The sequence below is a fragment of the Thunnus maccoyii genome, chromosome 11, assembly GCF_910596095.1.
Source record: "Thunnus maccoyii chromosome 11, fThuMac1.1, whole genome shotgun sequence".
Taxonomy (NCBI): domain Eukaryota; kingdom Metazoa; phylum Chordata; class Actinopteri; order Scombriformes; family Scombridae; genus Thunnus; species Thunnus maccoyii.
In genome coordinates this window covers 32651935-32671145 of record NC_056543.1, presented here as the reverse complement: position 1 = coordinate 32671145, position 19211 = coordinate 32651935, and the positions used below count along the sequence as shown (strand labels likewise).

The window sequence follows — 19211 nt, the reverse complement described above, 5'->3', positions numbered from 1 at the left end:
GCACTAGTTGTTGGGCCTTGCTTGTTGGAAGACAGTTTATTACACAAAGAGTTTCACACTCAGAGGGAAAACAGACAACAGTACTGTTTTTTTTCTGTTTTGTTTATTGTGTTGGTCGTTCTTATCTTTCAAGAGATTATATACACAAATTAGTAAAACAAGAGAGTTATCCAAAACTTACACATTCAAAAAAAAAAGACAACCCTTGTGAAAAAGATTTTAACATAAGTGTGTTTTCATGTGCACCCTTTAAAAAAAAATCCTTGAATTTTATTTTTTTCATTTCTTTTTCTTTTCTTACTCACACTTTTTAAAGCTAAACAAGAGAAGCACGCGTTCACACTCTTATTTTAAGATCAGTTTCCAGTTAAGAAAGAACAGGTGCAGTGTATTAATAGCTACAGCAGACGAAATACAAAAAAATAAAGTCTCCCTGGACTGATCTGTTCCAAAAACCAGCGAGTGGTACAAAAGTCGCCCTTTCTCCCGCTATTTTATATTTGAACTGAAAGGCGAACTGCAAATTTACCCATGTATATTAAAATAAATGTTCAGGCTATAGTTACAATTATTTTGATTAAAATAATTTAGTATTCAGTAAGTCTGAATTTTAGCTAGTTATTTTCTGAAAAGATACCAAGAATAACATAGATCCCCAAAAATAAAGTGGAAAAATACGCGACTCTTCACCTTTTTTTTCACAATCATTGAATATTTACCAAACAGCTTCACATTTCACTCCTCTCACTCACTCAAACTACCTGAAGTAAAGGACAGAAAAAAAAGATGTGAAGATTAAAAACACAATCTCACTGCACGCCAGTGATTTTAAGAGCAGCTGCGAGGCGATGAGGCGTCTTAATGCTCACAGATCACAGTTTCCACCACAAACTTGTTCTCGAAGTGGCGAATCTTGTGGCAGTCCAGAGCCTCGCGCTTCTGCATACCTGTAACATGACCGGAGAGAGTTAATACGCTGCTTTCATGGAAAAAAACACTTTTACACGTTACAAGTTAAATATATAAAAGTCACAACTAAAAGATTGATTTCCTGTCCCTACCCAGAATCCTGTCTCTGCGCTGCAGCTTGAAGGTCTCTTTGCCACGGCAGAGGTTGTAGATGAAGTATCCGAGCTGGTCGACGTGCTCCAGGCGCTCGGTCACCATCATCTCCTCATGGATCAGGTAAGACTGAGGCAGGTAGGTGCCAGCCTGGACAGTACAATGTCAGAAATCATTTTTAGTGCTTTACCATCTTTAAAACATTAATGCAAAAATCTGAGGAACAACTGTTTTGCTGTTGATGTCTTCTCTCCAAGTAGAATATGTTTTGTTTTCACTGCCACAGGAGCCTGTTTACTCTAAACTGACCTCAATGCTGTCTTTTCTCATGCCTCAGATGACAAAACGTACATAAAAACATATCTGCTTGGTGGTTCAAACTGGTTCATTTTGTACACAACAGGAACTATTGGTACATTATCAAAACAAATGAATTTTAAGCTTCAATTCAGGGCTGCAGCAATCTGAGAATCCAGAACTCTTTAACAAACATTATTCTCATCATTTCATATCTAGTAAACAGACTACACAGTCTGACATAATGACTTGATTAACTGTCAGGCCTGCTTGTGATGCCCCTAATCAGAGAAAAGCAGTTGTGAAGTTTATTCTGTTTTTGATGGGGCTCGGTCTGGACTGAAGGTGAAACAAGTGTCAAATCTGAGTGTGACAGTTGCAGAGAAACTGTCTGTTACCTTGACGTTGACAAGCAACTCCAAAAAGTCTTTGGGAGGCATGACGATGGAGGTGTTGAGTGGGATGACGTAGCACTTGTTCAGACTCAGATCCAGGTAGGCGGTCAACCTCTGAGACAGAAGAGAAACATTTACAGACTAAGAAATCAACTGCGGAGCACTATTTGTTTTTCTTTTTGGTAAAAAGATGAACTGCATTTTTGTGAAAATATCAATAGAAGTCTTCCTAGCTTCCTCATCTATGTCTGTGCTGACTGAGACGTCTCACCCTCTGGAAGTCGTGGACGATGTCTGCAGGGTCTCCGTCATCAAACTCAGGCACCGGGACGTTGATCAGCTCCACCTGTTCCCTCTCCAGCACCCGGATTTTCTCCTCCAGCTGTCGCAGGCGGTACTGGTTTGGCAGCTCCACATTAACCTACAAACCAGTAAAGCCAGTTAATCAACTGGTTGGTCAGTCAGTCAGCTGACCGGATGAATATTTCCCAAAATGTGAAACTATCCCTTTAAGACTCTGCACTGTGACGCATCTTGTTAGCTAAAGTGAAATACTTGCTACAAACCATGTGAAATAATCCCTCAATGAAGCTGTGAAGACTCATAGTAGAAGTTTGTCATTTGGCAGTTTTAGACCATTAAGTACAAATTTGTTCAACTTTACATCACAGCTAACCATTCTGTAAACCGTGTGTTAGAAATGAGATTTTTATCTCTACCGTTCCAGGCACCCATTGGTTTCCATTCATTTTTTAAAAACTTATGAACAGAAACTTGTTTGAGTTGTGAAATGCACCACAGTGAACATCAGATTGGGAAGTTATATGAGTCAAGTGTGCTAATAGAATTGTATATGGTGTGGGAATGAATGGGAAACAATGGCTGCTGAGCAACAGGAAAATATATGTACAAAATCTACAGCTGAATAGCATACAGTTTGAAAATGGTCCACAAAAAATGTAAAATAAATATGATTTGAAGTTAAAACTTGCAATCCTTGAGATCTTTGTGTGTGTTTGTTTGTCTAACTCAATAGAAAATAGCAGACCTCTGTGGGTATATACAGATTTGTATACAGAATGCAGTGATGTACTCACTGCAGGGTCAAGTCAATTAGTGCATCAGTGACTCAGCACATCAATCAGACACCAAATCAGGCAGCCAATCAATCAGTGACTCAGTCTGTAATGATTAATGATGCTTCATGTTCATGTACTGAATACAAACATCACACACATCTGAACTGATGAGCAACAAGAAGGGAAACTCCTGAACTGATGGGTAACATTCAGAGTAAATCCATTGCTACATGTAAATGGAAGCGACAGTGTTGTGTTGTATCATACCTCCTCCTCCCCCCGGATCATGAAGTCCTCCTCACGGTAGTCCACCCCGCACACATACACTTGGCCTTCCTGCTGGTGGGAAGGAAGGCAACCTTCAGGCAAGTACATATCAATGGCCTGTTGTGCTCTGGAAGTGACTACTGTCCTTACGTTGTCACAATGTGATGATCTACTGTACTATGTGAGACAACATTCATACTGAGGTGGCTAGCACTTCAGTATCTCTGGTTATTACCATGTCGCATTTACAGGATGTGTGTCCTGATTTTTGGAATATGGAATATGTACAAATTATTGGTACCCTTGCATTTTATTAAAATAATGCACCATTCGCCCTAAACAGTGTTGAAATGAAAAGATCATTTATTATCAGTGCATGCCTATGTATGTATGTTTGTACTGGAATGAAACAAAAAAGTAAAATAACTGAATTCATGCTCATCCTACCAAGACATTCTAAAACAGCCTGGACAAAATTATTGGTACCATTTAGAAGTTGTAAGAAATAATTGATCAATCTTATAATCACTCAGGCAGCCAGTTTAAAAGGAGAAAATGACTCACTCTACTGTTTTGTGCCACTGTGTGCATCACATTGAACATGGAAAACAAAAGGAAAACTAGAGAGTGGTCTGAAGACATTAGAAATAAGGTAATAAACAAGCATGGTCAACGTAAAGGTTACAAGACCATCTCCAAAACCACTATTGCCAATATTATTAAGAAGTTTAAGGCTCATGGAACTGTAGTCAACATTTCTGGATGTGGTCACAAGAGGAAAATTGGCCTGAGATTGAACAGAAGGATTGTTTGAATGGTTGAAAAAGAACCAAGGAAAACTCCAATACAGATCCAAGCTGATCTTCAAGTTCAAGGTACAATAGTTTCAAGTCACACCATCCATCGCTGTCTGAATGATAATGGGCTCCATTGGTAGAAGACCCAGGAAGACCCCACTTCTAAGAGAGAGACACAAAAAAGCCAGACTGGACTTTGCCAAAATTAATATTGACAAGCCACAGTCCTTCTGGGAGAATGTGCTTTGGACAGATGAAAATTAGAAAAAATTAGAGCTTTTTGGTAAATCACACCAACCCTGTTTGTTTACAGAAGAAACAATGAAGCCTTCAAAGAAAAGGACACCATGTCTACCATTAACATGGGGGAGGATCAGTGATGTTTTGGCGTTGCTTTGCTGCCTCAGGCACTGGGTGCCTTGAATCTGTGCAGGACACAATGAAATCAGAAGACTATCAAGGCATCTTGGAGCAAAACATACAGGTGGAGGTCATGGGTCTTCCAGCAGGATAATGACCCCAAACATACATCAAAAAACACCCGAGAGTGGGTGAGAAAAAAACGTTGACCCGTCCTGAAGTGACCTGCTATGAGTCCTGATCTGAATCCCATTGAACATCTGTGGAAAGAGCTGAAACTTGTAGTTGGGAGATGGCAGCCATCAAACCTGAGAGAACTGAAGCAGTTTGCTCAAGAAGAGTGGGCCGAACTACCAGTGGAGAAGTGTAGAAACCTTTATCAGAGTTACAGAAAGCGTTTGACTGCAGTTATTGCCTCCAAAGGCTGTGCTACAAAATATTAAGTTAAGGGTACCAATATTTTCATTTTTATTACCATGCCATTTTCATTTGTTTTATTGTATTACATAATAGGTTAAGTTGTAAATCAAAAGCAAAGTTTCAGTTGTATATTCAATGTCAAATCAAGAATGATGGATACCTTATACTTATACTTGTCAGTTCCAACTTAAAAAAGAAAAAGTAGCTTGTCAACACACTGTTTTGCTGTTGGAGTTCGACCAATACCAATAAACTGTTAACCTGTGGAATCCACTCTTAAGCAGTATTGGATTGTATTGGTCCAACCATACTCTGCTGCATTTGCCCACTTAGTTTGTTTTATTTAGGCTGATGTGACAGCTGTCAGTCCAACTCTGAACAACCTCACAGAGACTGCTTGAGAAGCAGACTGGTGCAGTTCATGTGTGGTAAGAATGCAAAGCATGCCAACCACAGATAAACTACTATTAAATCCATTTCTAATCCATTTTTAAGGGGTGAATCAGAAAGTGAAAAACAATTACAATAGAATCTAATAATAATAATGTTGTAAGATGGCATCTTTTGAATCTGTTGACATGAACAGTGATGCAAAAAGCTTTTCTGGTGCTTGCATTGTATGGAGAGCCGAAGTCATGACGTCACGTGTGGTTAGCACTGTTCCACTAGCTTCCGCTCAACACAATCTTTCATTCAGAGTTCCTTTAATCGCTTCCCATATTCTCAGACCGCTCGGCTCTACTACTGCAGCTGCTATCAGAAATGTAGACCTTGAACTAAACATATAAAGCGAGTCACATAACATACTGATGAGCAAGGCTGGAATTTAGTTATTAGCGTAAGCATAGCGACAAATGTCAATATTTTTAATGAGGTTTTCCTACTGTGTAATCCGGAAATTCCACTTTGACTTCGGCTCTCTATAGATAGAAACAAAAGAGTAAAAGGTAAATGGATAAACTAGATAAATGAATAAATAAAAATTAAACAGTCATGTAAGAAATGAAAGCTTTTGGGTTTGGATAGGAGGAGTTTTGAGAAAGTAACTTTCTCAAAACTTAGTTTGGCCCAATACCTATTATATAATAATTATTATTAACAACAGTGATAATAGTAATAATGTCTTTGAAGTTCACTGTTGGTTATGTTTTCAGTAAAAGTGTATTTTTCAACTGCATAGCGCCTGCTCAGTACATACTTTGGTCAGAACTAAATGTAAAGGATCCTTATTAAGAATGTTAGTGTTTATGCATTTCTGAATACTGGCCGATATATTGTTCTCTGAACTTTTAATACCTAAACTATCATAATCAGCATCGGCCTAAAAAATGTGGTCAGGCTCTAAGGTACAGTATAGTTTTTTCCTTGCTAACCTCCGGGTTGTAGTGCTGGTATAAGTAGGCTCCTCCAACCACCATTCCAGACAGCATGAGGGCCAGACCCAGGCACATGCACCAGCACCAGGCACGCGACTGCTGACGCACCGGCAAAGCTGCCTCCGCATCCTGCAGGGGAGAGAAAAAGATGGATGATTAGGTGTGATGAGGTTTGAATGTTTCCACCATATTTATACATTGAGGGATTAGAGAGGCTGTCCTTCAACCAGATGATTCAAATAAAAGACTTTCAGAGATCAACATGACATCAACATCAACTTGCCAGTGTTTGCCAAAGATTTATTTATTTAATTTATATTATTTCATCTGATGATTTGGTTGAAATTTACTCATAGCTTTGCCAGTCGTCTTCTGTATTCCACCCAGAAAAGGAACTTCTAGACAAACGCTACATTATGTGGTGAATGATTTTATATATTTGTATGACATCTTTAAACATTTGTGTACAAATTGCATGTACACTGCATACCACATGTCCACATTAGCCTTCTTCTGGCTCCAAAAATCCAAGGTGACAACGGTCAAAATGCCAAACTCAAGGCTTCAAAATGGGAGTCCACCAACCAATGGGTGACGTCACGGTGGGTCAGTCCATTATTTTTATACAGTCTACGCTTGAGACTTTGAGCTGAGCTGAATGAGTGGAAAAGAGGATTGTGGGTCAATAATGAACAGTGCGGAAGAAGCTGGGGCTTATCAGCAGACAAACATCAGTTGGTGGACTTTGGCCAGAAAGATAAAGGCCCAGCTTCTTCCAGAAGAACCCCTGCTTTCATCTCCTCCTATCCAAACCCAAAAGCTTTCTCTGACTAGGAGAAACTCCGTCTGAGAGCAACATAATATTTGAATGTTCTGTTCGGTCAGTACAGCTATACCATCTGAGGAAAGTGCATTTCAGCCTTTCCTCAGTTTTCACAACTTGATGACTGTGAGATGTGAGTCAGCATTTCTTTGGTCAGAAATAAAGACAAAACACCTCAATACAGGAAGACGATACAGCAGATTTACAGAAACAGCTGAGCGGCAACTGACAGTCAGTTCTTTCTGACGGAACTACCCAGAAAGTTGTGCAAAACAGAGGAAGGCAATAGGAAGAACTTTAGAAAAAGAGGAACCAGGAACGGTTTGTTGAGACCACATACGACTAAAATATGAGAAAAACAAGAGGAAGTGAAGGTGAAGCCTTTAAGGAGAAAAGTGATGGTGGCTGAGAGAGCTGCTAACATTCATGGTGTTAGCTGAAGTCTGTTTGACAGGTCCACTGGCTCACAGCGACACAAAAAGGGAACATTTCCTGAGGCTTTTCTCCATCAGCTATAAAGCTCAGCTCATCTCTGTTGAGGGGAGGTTTGTTAGAATCACTCAAGTCTTTTGACTTTAAGGGAAGAAAAGATGAACTGATGGAAGAACAGGACAGAGGCAAAGGAGAAGAGGATGTATCCACTTAATGAACATCTTCAGCCTGCCGCAGACACATGAGAATATTAAACAGCTCAGTCTTCTTTAGAGACTTTCTGGCCCTGAATTTGGCCTGTCAGGCAGGCTGTGTGCCTTCAGCAAAAAACACGAGTCACTCACTGAACGGCCTTTTATTTTTTGTTCAAGGTGAGCAAGCTAGATTTTTAAAAATGTGTTTGACTTTCAGTGTGTTCATTTTTTAACAAGACTGAGACCATGTCCACACTAAGCCAGCTAAATTCATAAAGGCATCTTTTTCTCTTGGTTTTGGCCCTCCATCCAGAATAAAATGGTATCTTTCTCCCCTGAAAACAGAATGGTAGAGCGGGTTGTCCACCAATCAGAATGTCGGTGATTCAACCCTCAGCTCCTCCAGTCTGCATGTCAAAGTGTCCTTGGAAAAGATACTGAAACCCTAATTGGTTTGTGAATGTGTGTGTGTGAGCAAAAAGGTGCTATATCTCTCCTGATGAGCAGGTTGCCAGTTACTATCAGTTAGTCAGAAAATCAAAGGGCAATTAATTGACAATCATTTTGATAATCAATTATTTGTTCATTAATCTATTATCAAGCAAAAATGTCAAAGATTTGCTGGATCTAACTTTCTAAATGTGCAAATTTGCTACTTTTCTCTGTTTTTTTTAACATTTAAATTTGAAGACATCACATGGGGCCCTGGGAAAACTGTGATGAGCATTTTTCATTTTTTTCCTGCTATTTCAAAGGCTTCACAATTACTTCAAATAATCACTTGTTACAGTGATGCACTGTGGGATGGATGAAAATCTGAGCTGTGCAAAAATTCACAGCTGAGAATATACATTTTATGTCCAGATAATTTTATCATTCCTCAAATATTTAAGTGTTTTTTTTTCCATAAATGTCTCAGTTGATGTTCTGGGACACATTTCACAGTTGAGTTTTACTTGATTTACTACTGATGGTTCAGCTGGAGAAGCTGTGTTAGAAGAGAAGAGGTGACAAACAGGCTATCCAGTTGGAGAATCAGGGCGTTTCAAGAGGTGTTGAGTCATGTCTTTAGTTTAACGTTGTCCATAGCTCACTGACTGGTTGGAGACATGTCTTCAGGGCTCTATAGAAGTGAACATTGAGCTAGTAAGATGTGAGCAGGCATTACAAAGCTGCTAGAGAGAAGCTGTCCCTATTAGATTCTGAAGGATCAGAATAAAGGGAAGAAACTCCACTGAAGCAAAAAGTAATAATATATAAGAAGTGTCAGGATCTCTCTGGATGCAACTCAAGTCATTTTCTAAATTCTCATGAAGTGATCTTCCATTTTCACAACAGCCTGGAGCTTCAGCAACATGACACAACAGGCCTTCAGACGAACATTTCATAACTCTGTCACACACACACACCCTCATTAACACACATATGTCAACATGGGTAACATCACACAGCAGGAACATGTGTAGTCAGAAATGCACACACTCACAGCAAACGGATGGATTCTCAGAACTGCATCTATAGGTTTCAGGGAAGTGATTCTCATTACTTCAGCCCTTTTTTGTATCCCTATTTAACAGCTTCCTGCTTCAATTCACTTCCTCTTCTCTTTTTTGTTTGCAGACCACTTCTGTCTAATGTGTAATGTGTTTTGGCCTCTGCACATGATCTGTCTCTCTGCCGTGTGAACAGCTGCCTCCTTTGGTTTCATTTTGAAAGCTTTTTTGAGGCCGCTGGTTGCAGAGATTCCTGGTCTGGGCTGATGTGGGGAGGACAGAGGCTGCTGGTTCACACTTTACTGGAGGTTTGTCTGGGCTGCGACTGTCACTAACACCATCTGAGCACCTGATTGGTTAGCACAGGACCCATGACTGACAGTCTGCAGAGGTCCGTCAAGCACAACACACCACCAACGCTCATGAAACTCTGATCAAACTGTCAACCTAGGCAGTGCTAATCAAATATGAATGGAGATACTGTTACTGCATTCACTGTTTCCCACCTCATGTTTTCAGAAACATATTTTTTTTGGTCTGTGTCCGTTTATAACGCAATACAATGTCATCTATAGAGAGTTTTTGCATTACAGAAGAATTATTCTTTCCAGTCTAACTTATCAAACTTTGCTCTGAAACACAGATTTTCACCATATTGAATTCTGCTCTCACTCTAACTGTTATTAAGTCAGCAGTTGCTTTAGTTGTCATAGTGACTGTTTCATTATCTTCATCATCGTCTGTTCTGAGCTGTTTGCTTCAAGTCTCTTTGACTTCACCTGGACAAAAAACCTTTCTTGTCTCTTGACTGCATTTTATATCATTGCATTTTATATCATTGTTCTCATCTGGAATCAATGTGCTGATGTACTACACTGAACTGTGAAGCCAAACATGATTCATCAGCCTGCAGTGTCCTGAGCATCAGTCCACCTGAGAACAGCTTGTGTCTGTGGAGACAGGTGAGTATCAATGTCCAGGACAGAGTTTAGTTTCAGTGCGCTGGCAGTAGCACATGAAACTCCATCCTCTGCTCTGAGCTGCATTCACTTCTGTGAAGGTTGAAACTTCTGCTTGAGTTAGATGGCAGAAAGACAATAAAGTAAGCCGGCACACAGTGAACCAGGCAGACCCTCTTTGGATTAGAGAGTTTTTAAAAAGGAAACACTGAAAGGAGATGTTACTTTTTCACCATGTGTTTTCATATTACTCTCTTTAACCTACAAAGCTGAGGCTGTCTGTGTGGTTCATGATATCTTACTCAGATCTCTGGACCAAAATGTTCTACTCTGTGACTGGATAGTGACAACTCTAAGATACATCTGTATGACAATGCAGCTCACAAACAGACACATCCAAGGTTACTGTAGTAGATGTTTCAACTAAAATTACATGTAAAAAAATGAAAGGGAAACTAAAATAAAACTTAAACTAAAAGAAAGAAAATATTTGAACCCCCTTCATAACTGTGTGTAGTAGCTGTGCATCATATTATAGGGAGTTATGTGTGTCATGTTATGAGGAGCAATAGCTTTGCTGCATTGGGTGAAGGGTGCTGCTGTGTGGGGGGGGAGGACGGTGGGTGGAGGTCATCCTCTGCTCCCTGTCTGTCTATCTGCCTGGTTGGTTAATCTTCCCTCTTCTTGAGTTTTAGTGCTCGGTGCCCTGTGGGAGGCGGCTAAAGCTCCCCAGCTGAGTCTCTATCTCATTGTGATTAGACCATAATCCCTTTCAAGCGCTCCACGTGCCACAGACGACCATCGGAGAACACACAGGCGGAGAGCAGTGTCAACCAGAAAGTAGCCTGTGACATGGTAATTATTACTGTATCTGAAATTTCAATTACTACAAAGGAAAAAAAAAAAAGATGGTTTTGGGTTGACAACTAAAAACAATGCAGCTAGTGTGATCTGGTCGTATTTTGGCTTTGAACCAAAAAACAAAACAGTTCCAGCAAACCTTAGTGAAGCTGTGTGATTTGCATAAAGAAAGCAGTAGCCAGATATGACAGCACTTTCCATTTTTTTCCATCTTAACCATCAGCTGCTACAACAAGCCTCGACCAGTCAACACCAACAACAATATTAAATACCCTAGAGACAGTGTGTGGTGTCAAGCCTGATAGGGCTGCAACCAACTGTTACTTTCATTATCCATGAATCTGACCACTACTTTCATTAATCATTTGGTCTGTAAAATTCACTAAAAAAACACCGTACTGAGAGGCCAGAACTAGAGAATGTTTGGAATTCTGAAGTGACTAATCAATTAATCAATAAAGCATCACATCACAGATAAACAGCATTAAAAGACAAGTCTTACAGGTAAAATATGAGACTCATGTAAGCTGTTACAAGAGATCAGTGTAACTGGAGTGTACTGTAACTGATGAATCACTAAAGGAAGAAACATTAGTAATAACTAGTGCAGCACCCGTTCAAAACGGGCCGACTGCTTATTACTTCTTGACCACATATGTATGTATCAATTGACAAAAGTATCAATTAAAATGATACGGAATTATTAATTAGTCTAAATGGTGGTAAACTGAGGTTGAACCACAGAATTAGCTTACAGCCTTCCATTGGTCGATTCTGCTGCCAATCAAACGTGTCTGCGCTCCTATTGGCTAGTTTTACTGCAGCCGCCTCCGTTTTTTTCTCCTGTGTGTGCTCATTCTGATGTATGATGCAGATTGGGTGAGCGTTTCAGGAGATATGCGAAGGACATACATACATTGCTGGAACGCAACATGATGTCATCTGACAAGGCGCTGCATTGGCCAATCATGTAAGTGGGCGATCAGACCATGAGAAGAAGAACCGTGTTTACCATGTAGCACTGTAACATTCCACTGTTCACCCAGAAACTGTGAAGGTGGAAGAGAGACTCGATGCAATGCCCTGCCATGATTGCTGTGCATTCGTCTGGCGTTGCATCGAGTTGCAAGTCAGAATTTCTGGTTAGTATTTCTACTTGTGCTATGATCAGATACATCATACAAATGGGCCTTGTAGTGACATGCCCACACCTCCAAAGAACGCTGCGCAGAACTGCCGCATTGCCGGATTTGGTCTGGACGCAGCCTTTATGTGTTAGTTTCTTAACAGGAAACACATTTCACCATGTGAAGCCAACTGGCAGCTCAAAGTGGCCACTGCAGGACAGAAGTCTGACCCAAAAATGGGAAATCTTGTTGCTCCAGGCCCTGTGGAAGCTTTGGCTTTAATCCAACCATATGTTTGTATGAGATCTGCATAGGAGGATGACCCAAATGAAGCTACTGATAAGCTGTGGATTTATCCTGCTATCACTAAACAGGAATAAATAGAGGTATGGAGGTTACCTGATCTGCCAGCATGTACCGTCTTTATCTTGGTCTGGAATTTGATTTGGTGCATTGTGACAGTTGTTCATGATCTGTATGTGATTGCCAGCAGCAAACACATTCAGTTCATCAGGTATCTGCTTTTCTACACAGTTCACACAAACTTCTTCAGAAAAGACAGCTCAAATGCAGGAACACAGCGACAAGTATGTGCATGCAGCTGCACTTAACCCCAGCATATAAAAAAAAATAATGTTTCTCTCCGGCACGCCCACATTATCAGCACAATAAGACCACAGCTCAGCTACAGCCAGCACGTCTTCACAGAGCTTCCTTCCTGCTTCTGCATTCACAGCTCACTGTCTCTGACCATATTCACCACCGAGAAAACACACGCAGCGACTTACAGTCATTATTATGCTCTTCATATGAGATGAATACTTGAGAGGTTTTTGGCTGCTGATCAGATGACACGTACAGTGAGCAGGTATATCTCATTTTAATTGGAGGAGCTGCTGCTGTTGGCCAATCAGGCACCAGTATTGTGAACACTTTTGTTGTCAAATGTATAAATGATATGATTGTTTGAAATGTTTTTATATCGGTGCCAACACATCACACATATGTTCATACCTGACTTTTTAGACTATAAACATAACATTGTTGTCTCAACACACAGCTGTACAATAACTGCTGAGCACAACTAGTAATATGTGTTATGTTTCACTGATATGCATTCAGAGTTACTTTTTGTATATGGTTCATATTGTTTTTAGTAGATGTCGATAATAAACACAGTGTTCTACTTTTGGTTTCCTTTCTCTTATCTACACTGTGCATCTGTTTCTGTGCATCTGTGTTTCCTGCTGCTGTGATCATTTGTGTGCAGCTAACCACAGTGGTTTATGTTGTTCACAAAGTTGTGAAAACAGACCTTTAATGAGTGCGGCCCATCTACCAACACAGCCTGAATATCAACGTGCGGCAGAACGAGCTGACAGCAGAGTGTGATGTGTTAATATGCTGCAGGATACATTCAGATGTTCCTGCTAACCTTCAGCCAGCTGTTTAGTGTTTTCTCTATTGGAGTTCTGCAGAGAGACTTAGACAGAGACTTCATGCCTCCTGGTACAGGAGCTGACAAACGCTGCCTGCTCCTTTTCACATTAGTTTTTGGCATGATTGGCCTTTATTTGAAAGTATAGAGACATGGAACAGGGGTAGAGAGAGATGTATGATATGCAACACAGGTCTGCAGTGGGAATGGTGCAGACGTTGCAGTTAAGTGGGATGTGTCTTAACCAGCAGGCTACTGGTGCACTTGTTTCTAATTGAGCAGAGCTCATTACTGACTGGATCTATAAATGAGTCTGAACAGTGACGAGGAGGACGGCAGGAAACTAATTGTTGATTTTCACAAAGCCAACCCATGTTTAGAAAAGCAGCTAAGAAGGTGATTAACCCTGATAATGTTCACAGGATCTCATGTTACAACTCTACCTTGCAAACACTGAGGGCCTGAGGTCTGACTACATCATTTATGTGAGGATTTTAAGAAGACTGTGCTGTGCTGTTAGAGATGAAATGAGGAGGATCTGCTTTATTACACCTGATAACCTGATAAGTCTTGTATGTTTGTCATGAACGAAGCACACTGAAGAGGAAGAAACCAGCATCAACACATGAACACATGGCTCACTCAGGAAAAGCTAAACTAGGCATGCCGAAATATTTAGCTCCATCTATTTCTTTGTGTCTATTAATGTCTTAGCAACTGTCTTAAATAACAGACAGACGCAGGCTTTAGCTGACTGCTTGGTTTCTGCTGATGCTCTTAGAGACTGAAGAAAAGTAAAAACAACACGATCCCTGCTGAGAATAGTTTCCGCTCAATCATCAAATAAAACAATCATCTGCCCCATTTCCTTTGTAAGTTGATGCAAAAACTGATCAAACTAAACAGAAACTAAAAACAATTTGAGCTTGATTTCATTAACACACACACACACACACACACACACACACACACACACACACACACACACACACACACACAGGTGACAGACACTGACGGTCTACTGCTCAAGATGACTCCAGACGCTGTTACATCACTGGATGAGCGGGTGTCAAGCGTCTCACGGCAGGTGGATTCTGAATATTTCACACACACACACACACACACACACACACACACACACACACACACACACACACACACACACACACACACACACACACGCTGTCTAAAAACAGACAGATGCTATAGTGAGAAGCAGCATCAGACAGTCTGCTAACACACAGTGACAGTACTTTGTTTAGGTGAGGGATGATCGTGGTCAGGAAGAAATGAAAACTAGTGCTCAAATGATTTGTCATTTAATCGCTCAGTCGATAAATACACAATTAACCAACGACTAATTCATGTTTATAAAGTAAAAATACCAAACATTCACACAAGAATTTCATGAGCAGAACCTAAGAGGATTCCACACAAACCCCTGGTGAGCCTCAGAAACACAACAGCCAGGTTACACTTTCAATCAACCATGGTGGAAAGAGGAAAGTGTGAGGAAAAAAAAGGAACAGTTCATGAGCCAAAGCATAGGAGCTCATCTGTCAGACAGGGTTCTTCTGTTACGGTTTGGGCATGTATGGTATTTATTGATGATGTCACTACTGACAGAAGCAACAGGATGAATGCAGAGGTAAACATTCAGTCAAATGCATCAAACTCAACATACAGCCAAAGCAACCAAAGAGCTTTTCAGGCTGAAGAGGTGGAATGTTCTCGACTGGCCGAGTCAATCACCTGATCTCAATCCCCTTGAGCTGCATCCCACCTGCTGACGACCAGACTGAAGACAGAGAGCACACAACAAGCCAGAGCTGATGTAGGCTATATGAGTCCAAAGACTTCAGTCAGTCATTGAATGCAAAGGATTTTACACTAAATATAAAATATGAGGATGTTGTTTGACTTCATGTGTATCTGTCCAATTACTTTTAAACTCCTAAACTTTAAGCACTATGTGTTAAAAGGGCTATATCTCCAGCATAGTTCTTTCTATATTGATGTAAACCAACTTTAATTAAAGCTGAGACTTGGCACTTTAATATAGTATCCATTATTTGATTTCAAAGTGAATGAGCTGAAGCACACACAGCCTGAGGAACAAACTGTCTAAATACTGGCTGTCTAATCTGAATTTTAAAATGTATATCTCTAATATCAAATGTGCACTGTCAGACACATGAAGGCTGAATAATACTTCACTAACATGATCATCTGTCTATCAGCAGTGTATGAGAGAATGCAGAGGGCTGCGGACGGTGAGGTCCCTCAGCGCTCTACACCAAGTGCTGGGGAATCCCTCTAAACAGCACTAATAAGTACAGAATGTGCCGTGTTCACCACTGCTTCCCCAGGAGGGAAACATTAAGTTCCAATTATTGAGATAAGAGTCAGCAAGACTGAAACTCAGCGGGGGTGGGGGGTGTGTGTGTGTGTGTGGGTGGGGGGAGACAAAGATATGCATCATGTCACGCAGAATGAAAGAATAGAACAAGTCAAGACAACAAATCTCACATCTCTATAAAAACCTGTTTATCTACAATTTCACTTCCTGGGAAGTCATGCACTCATCTTATATCTCTTTAACTGTTATCAAGCATTGCGTGTGTTCTCCTCACAGATACAGTCAAATCTCTCTAGAGATGTATTGACTTTACAGAGAAATAAGGCCAGTCTATAGTATCAACATGCAAACAACTTCCTCTAAAAGCCTGAGACAGAGACAGAGCAGCTCCTTTCACAACAGGGTGGAGACTGAGCGAGTGGAGTCAGAGGAGGAGGTTTCACTGGACTTCACCCTGAGACACAACACTCAGCAGTCAGCACTTTCAAACCCAGACCAGCTTGAAACAGCTGAATACTCCAGCAGTTAGTTTTCAGAAAGAAATCACACGGTGCTCTTGGTAGTTTCACAATGCCTCAACTGGAACTTTGTCACACTGTCATACCAACTGTAAACTGCATTTTTCTTTGCTGATGTTGTCACGTTTTTTTTTCAGAAATCACAAACCTAGAATTATTATACTGTGTAAAGTGAGTTGTTCCACTTTTCCAAGCCTTTCAGTTAGTTTCATAGCTTCTCTTTGAGCCCCACATAAAGGTATCTTGTGACAGGAAGCTTCCTCTTTGTCTGGAAGCCACAGAGGCCAAAGCTATTCTCAATACTTTCAACATCAAACTCTTCATTTCCAATTGATCAGGGTATCAGTTATTTTCAGAGGTGCAGAAAATAAGAAAAAGTAACCAGCCACAGTTAAATGTTGGGATGATTTGGCTGGTGGATAATTGATAAATGAATATTTCCCCGCTATGTCTACTTTCTCTTTTACAAGAGTGACGCACTTTTCACACAGAGAAACAAGAAGCCAGTTTCCTGTCGAATTAAACCTCACAACTGCAGATCAGCTAAACAAAAAAGTGAGACATGAAACACACATGACTTTATGAGGTGCACAATTCTCATAAAGTGTGGAAAACAGGTTCAGACTGGTTGATGGCAATCAAGAGAGATAAAATTATTATGAGTCAGCAAAATTAAAACTTGTTTTGATATTCAAGTGTTCAAGTAACGTATGTAACAAGTGAAAACAAAAAAGTTTTATTGCTGCTCTTCTAAATATGATCATTAAGTAAAAATGGTGTTGAGTTTTTGTTTGTAATTCACCTGTATTACAATTACATGCGAACTTCATTAAAACGCTGCTTTAAGTTCGACATTCACACGTATTTATTTACTGTAACCTTGGACCCGACAGAGAATAATTAACTAAAAGTACAGAACTTCCATAATAGTTTTCAAGATGTACAAGGACAGTAGACAAGACAACAACACAGCAAAATGACATCCATATGATGTTAATCAAAGAAGAAAAACAAAATGCCTCATGAGGAAGCGGCCGGGACTCCCCTACCTTTTAAACATATTCCTCAGGGACTTTTTCGGTAATGTTAGTGTAACACACTGAAAAGTCCCCATAAAAATACTACAGTGTGTGCAACTTACAGAAACTGTGGAAATATATCAAGGACTTAGCTAAACCAAACTACTGAGTGTCCGCACCTTTATCTAAACAGCGTCTTTCTCCTTCCACCGAGCTGAAAGCTAAGTTTACGTTAGCTCAGTTAGCCATTTTCTACTCACTTTGTCCTCCTCGGGAATAAGAGTTTCAACGTCCTTCTTCACATCTTTCTGTGACAAAGCGGAGTTAAAAGACACTTTCACCATCCTGGAATAAAATCCGACAAACTTCTGCTGGGAAAAAAATGGAGGAATAGGACGAAAAAGCTGCAAACAGCAAAACAGAGAGAATTTGCTCCGAGGTGAAGAAGCTGTAGTTCTTCCCCGCAACTCAGTCTGTCTGATGTGTTGTTGTGATAGCAGCACGGTCAAGCTGCGCTGAGGCATGCCAGGACACTTCCGGTTTGGTTCCAACATAAAAGCATAACTGCTGAAACAGCATTTCCTCAATGAGCACTGAAGTGGAAGTTTTCTAAAAGTAGCAGTGCTACAATCAAAGACACTAATGAGTAAAATACACTGTTGTAAAAACAGGCCCTGCATTCAAAATCTTACTTCACTAAAGGTACACAAGTATTACATTTTTAAATCAAAATGCTACTAGTATCACCCCTCAGTGTTACATCATTATATATCTTTCTCTAGCATTTTCATTTTGTAGCTGGTAGAGGTGAAATAAGTATTGACTACTTTATATAGTCTACTGTTGTAATTTAGTCTATATTAACATATCATCTGTTATAATTTGATCATATGTTTAGTATATAGAATCTGAACCTGCAAGTAATCAGTAGTTGTCACATAAATGTAGTGGAGTTAAAAAGTATAATATGTAACACTGAAATGTAGTGGAGAAGAATTATAAAGTAGCATGAGATTAAACAATACTCAGGTAAAGTGCAAGTACCTCAACATTGTAATGAAGTACAGTACTTAAGTAAATGTATTTAGTCACATTCCATCACTGTCTCTGACTTATGTTAGTGGCAGCTGGAGATTATATTCTCAATATATGTATACTGATTTGTTTCTGTTGGTTTATCTAATGTATCAGAATGTATTTAAGCTTTAAAACTACATTTCTACATGACAGTGTTTCATCAGGACACAGAATTGGCGCTCATTTCATAAAGTGTTGTATGCCCTCCTTTATTTGCTTATTTCTTTCTCCTTCTTACTAAATCAGAGATCTTTTTAGACACTTCAATCTTTTCTTTCTTTCTTCTTCTCATTTTCTTCTTCTCATCCTTGCATGACCATCAGGGCCGCCAGACTGACTGTGGGGCAAATTGAGGTAATTTGTTTCTTTGTTTTTTTTCCCCAATTTTCAGTTTCTTTTTTTTTTTTTCTCCAGGCCTGCATTCCTTTTGCTGGTGAATTATCTTGTATCACTAACTCCAAAAGAGAACTGGCAGATGTTACATAAATACCAAAAAGACAACACGCTCACATGAATTCACTGTTATTTATCAAATGATTTGGTTAATTATTGGACCGTCTACAGGACAGATGAAGTAAGAAAAGCACAGGCCTTGTTCCTTTAGCTAAAATCAGGAGCTCTCTGTCTGTGGGACAATTGTTAAAATACCATAACCATTTTATTTTTAAAGTCAAACTCACTGATGTTCCGGATACGACCTGCCTGCCTGTGTCTAGCTTGATGAGTCTCTCCGCGAAACGCTACGAACTTCCGCACGAAATAAACTAAATAATGTCATCCTGTGGAGAATATACACTAAAACTCGATTAAAATTAAAAAAAATCAAATTAAATTGAGAGCAGTAAAACTTGGGTGATG

General features: G+C 39.9%; 1 protein-coding gene across 4 annotated transcripts; it reads right to left on the bottom strand.

Moving 5' to 3' along the window:
- Positions 1 to 84: 84 nt before the first annotated feature.
- Positions 85 to 17769, bottom strand: LOC121907272 (integral membrane protein 2B-like). 4 transcript variants are annotated; one of them, XM_042426731.1, is made up of 8 exons: positions 17537 to 17769; positions 6051 to 6182; positions 5562 to 5597; positions 3101 to 3172; positions 2026 to 2175; positions 1758 to 1868; positions 1062 to 1212; positions 85 to 947 (listed from the first exon to the last, which is right to left on the bottom strand). In XM_042426731.1, exons 1-8 carry the CDS (start codon positions 17618 to 17620, stop codon positions 859 to 861), a joined length of 825 nt encoding a protein of 274 aa, XP_042282665.1. In that variant the 5' UTR covers positions 17621 to 17769; the 3' UTR covers positions 85 to 858. The 4 variants fall into 4 exon arrangements, with proteins under 4 accessions (XP_042282665.1, XP_042282666.1, XP_042282668.1 ...); XM_042426732.1 differs by having other exon boundaries at positions 3101 to 3169; XM_042426734.1 differs by lacking the exon at positions 5562 to 5597.
- Between the last annotated feature and the right edge of the window lie 1442 nt (positions 17770 to 19211).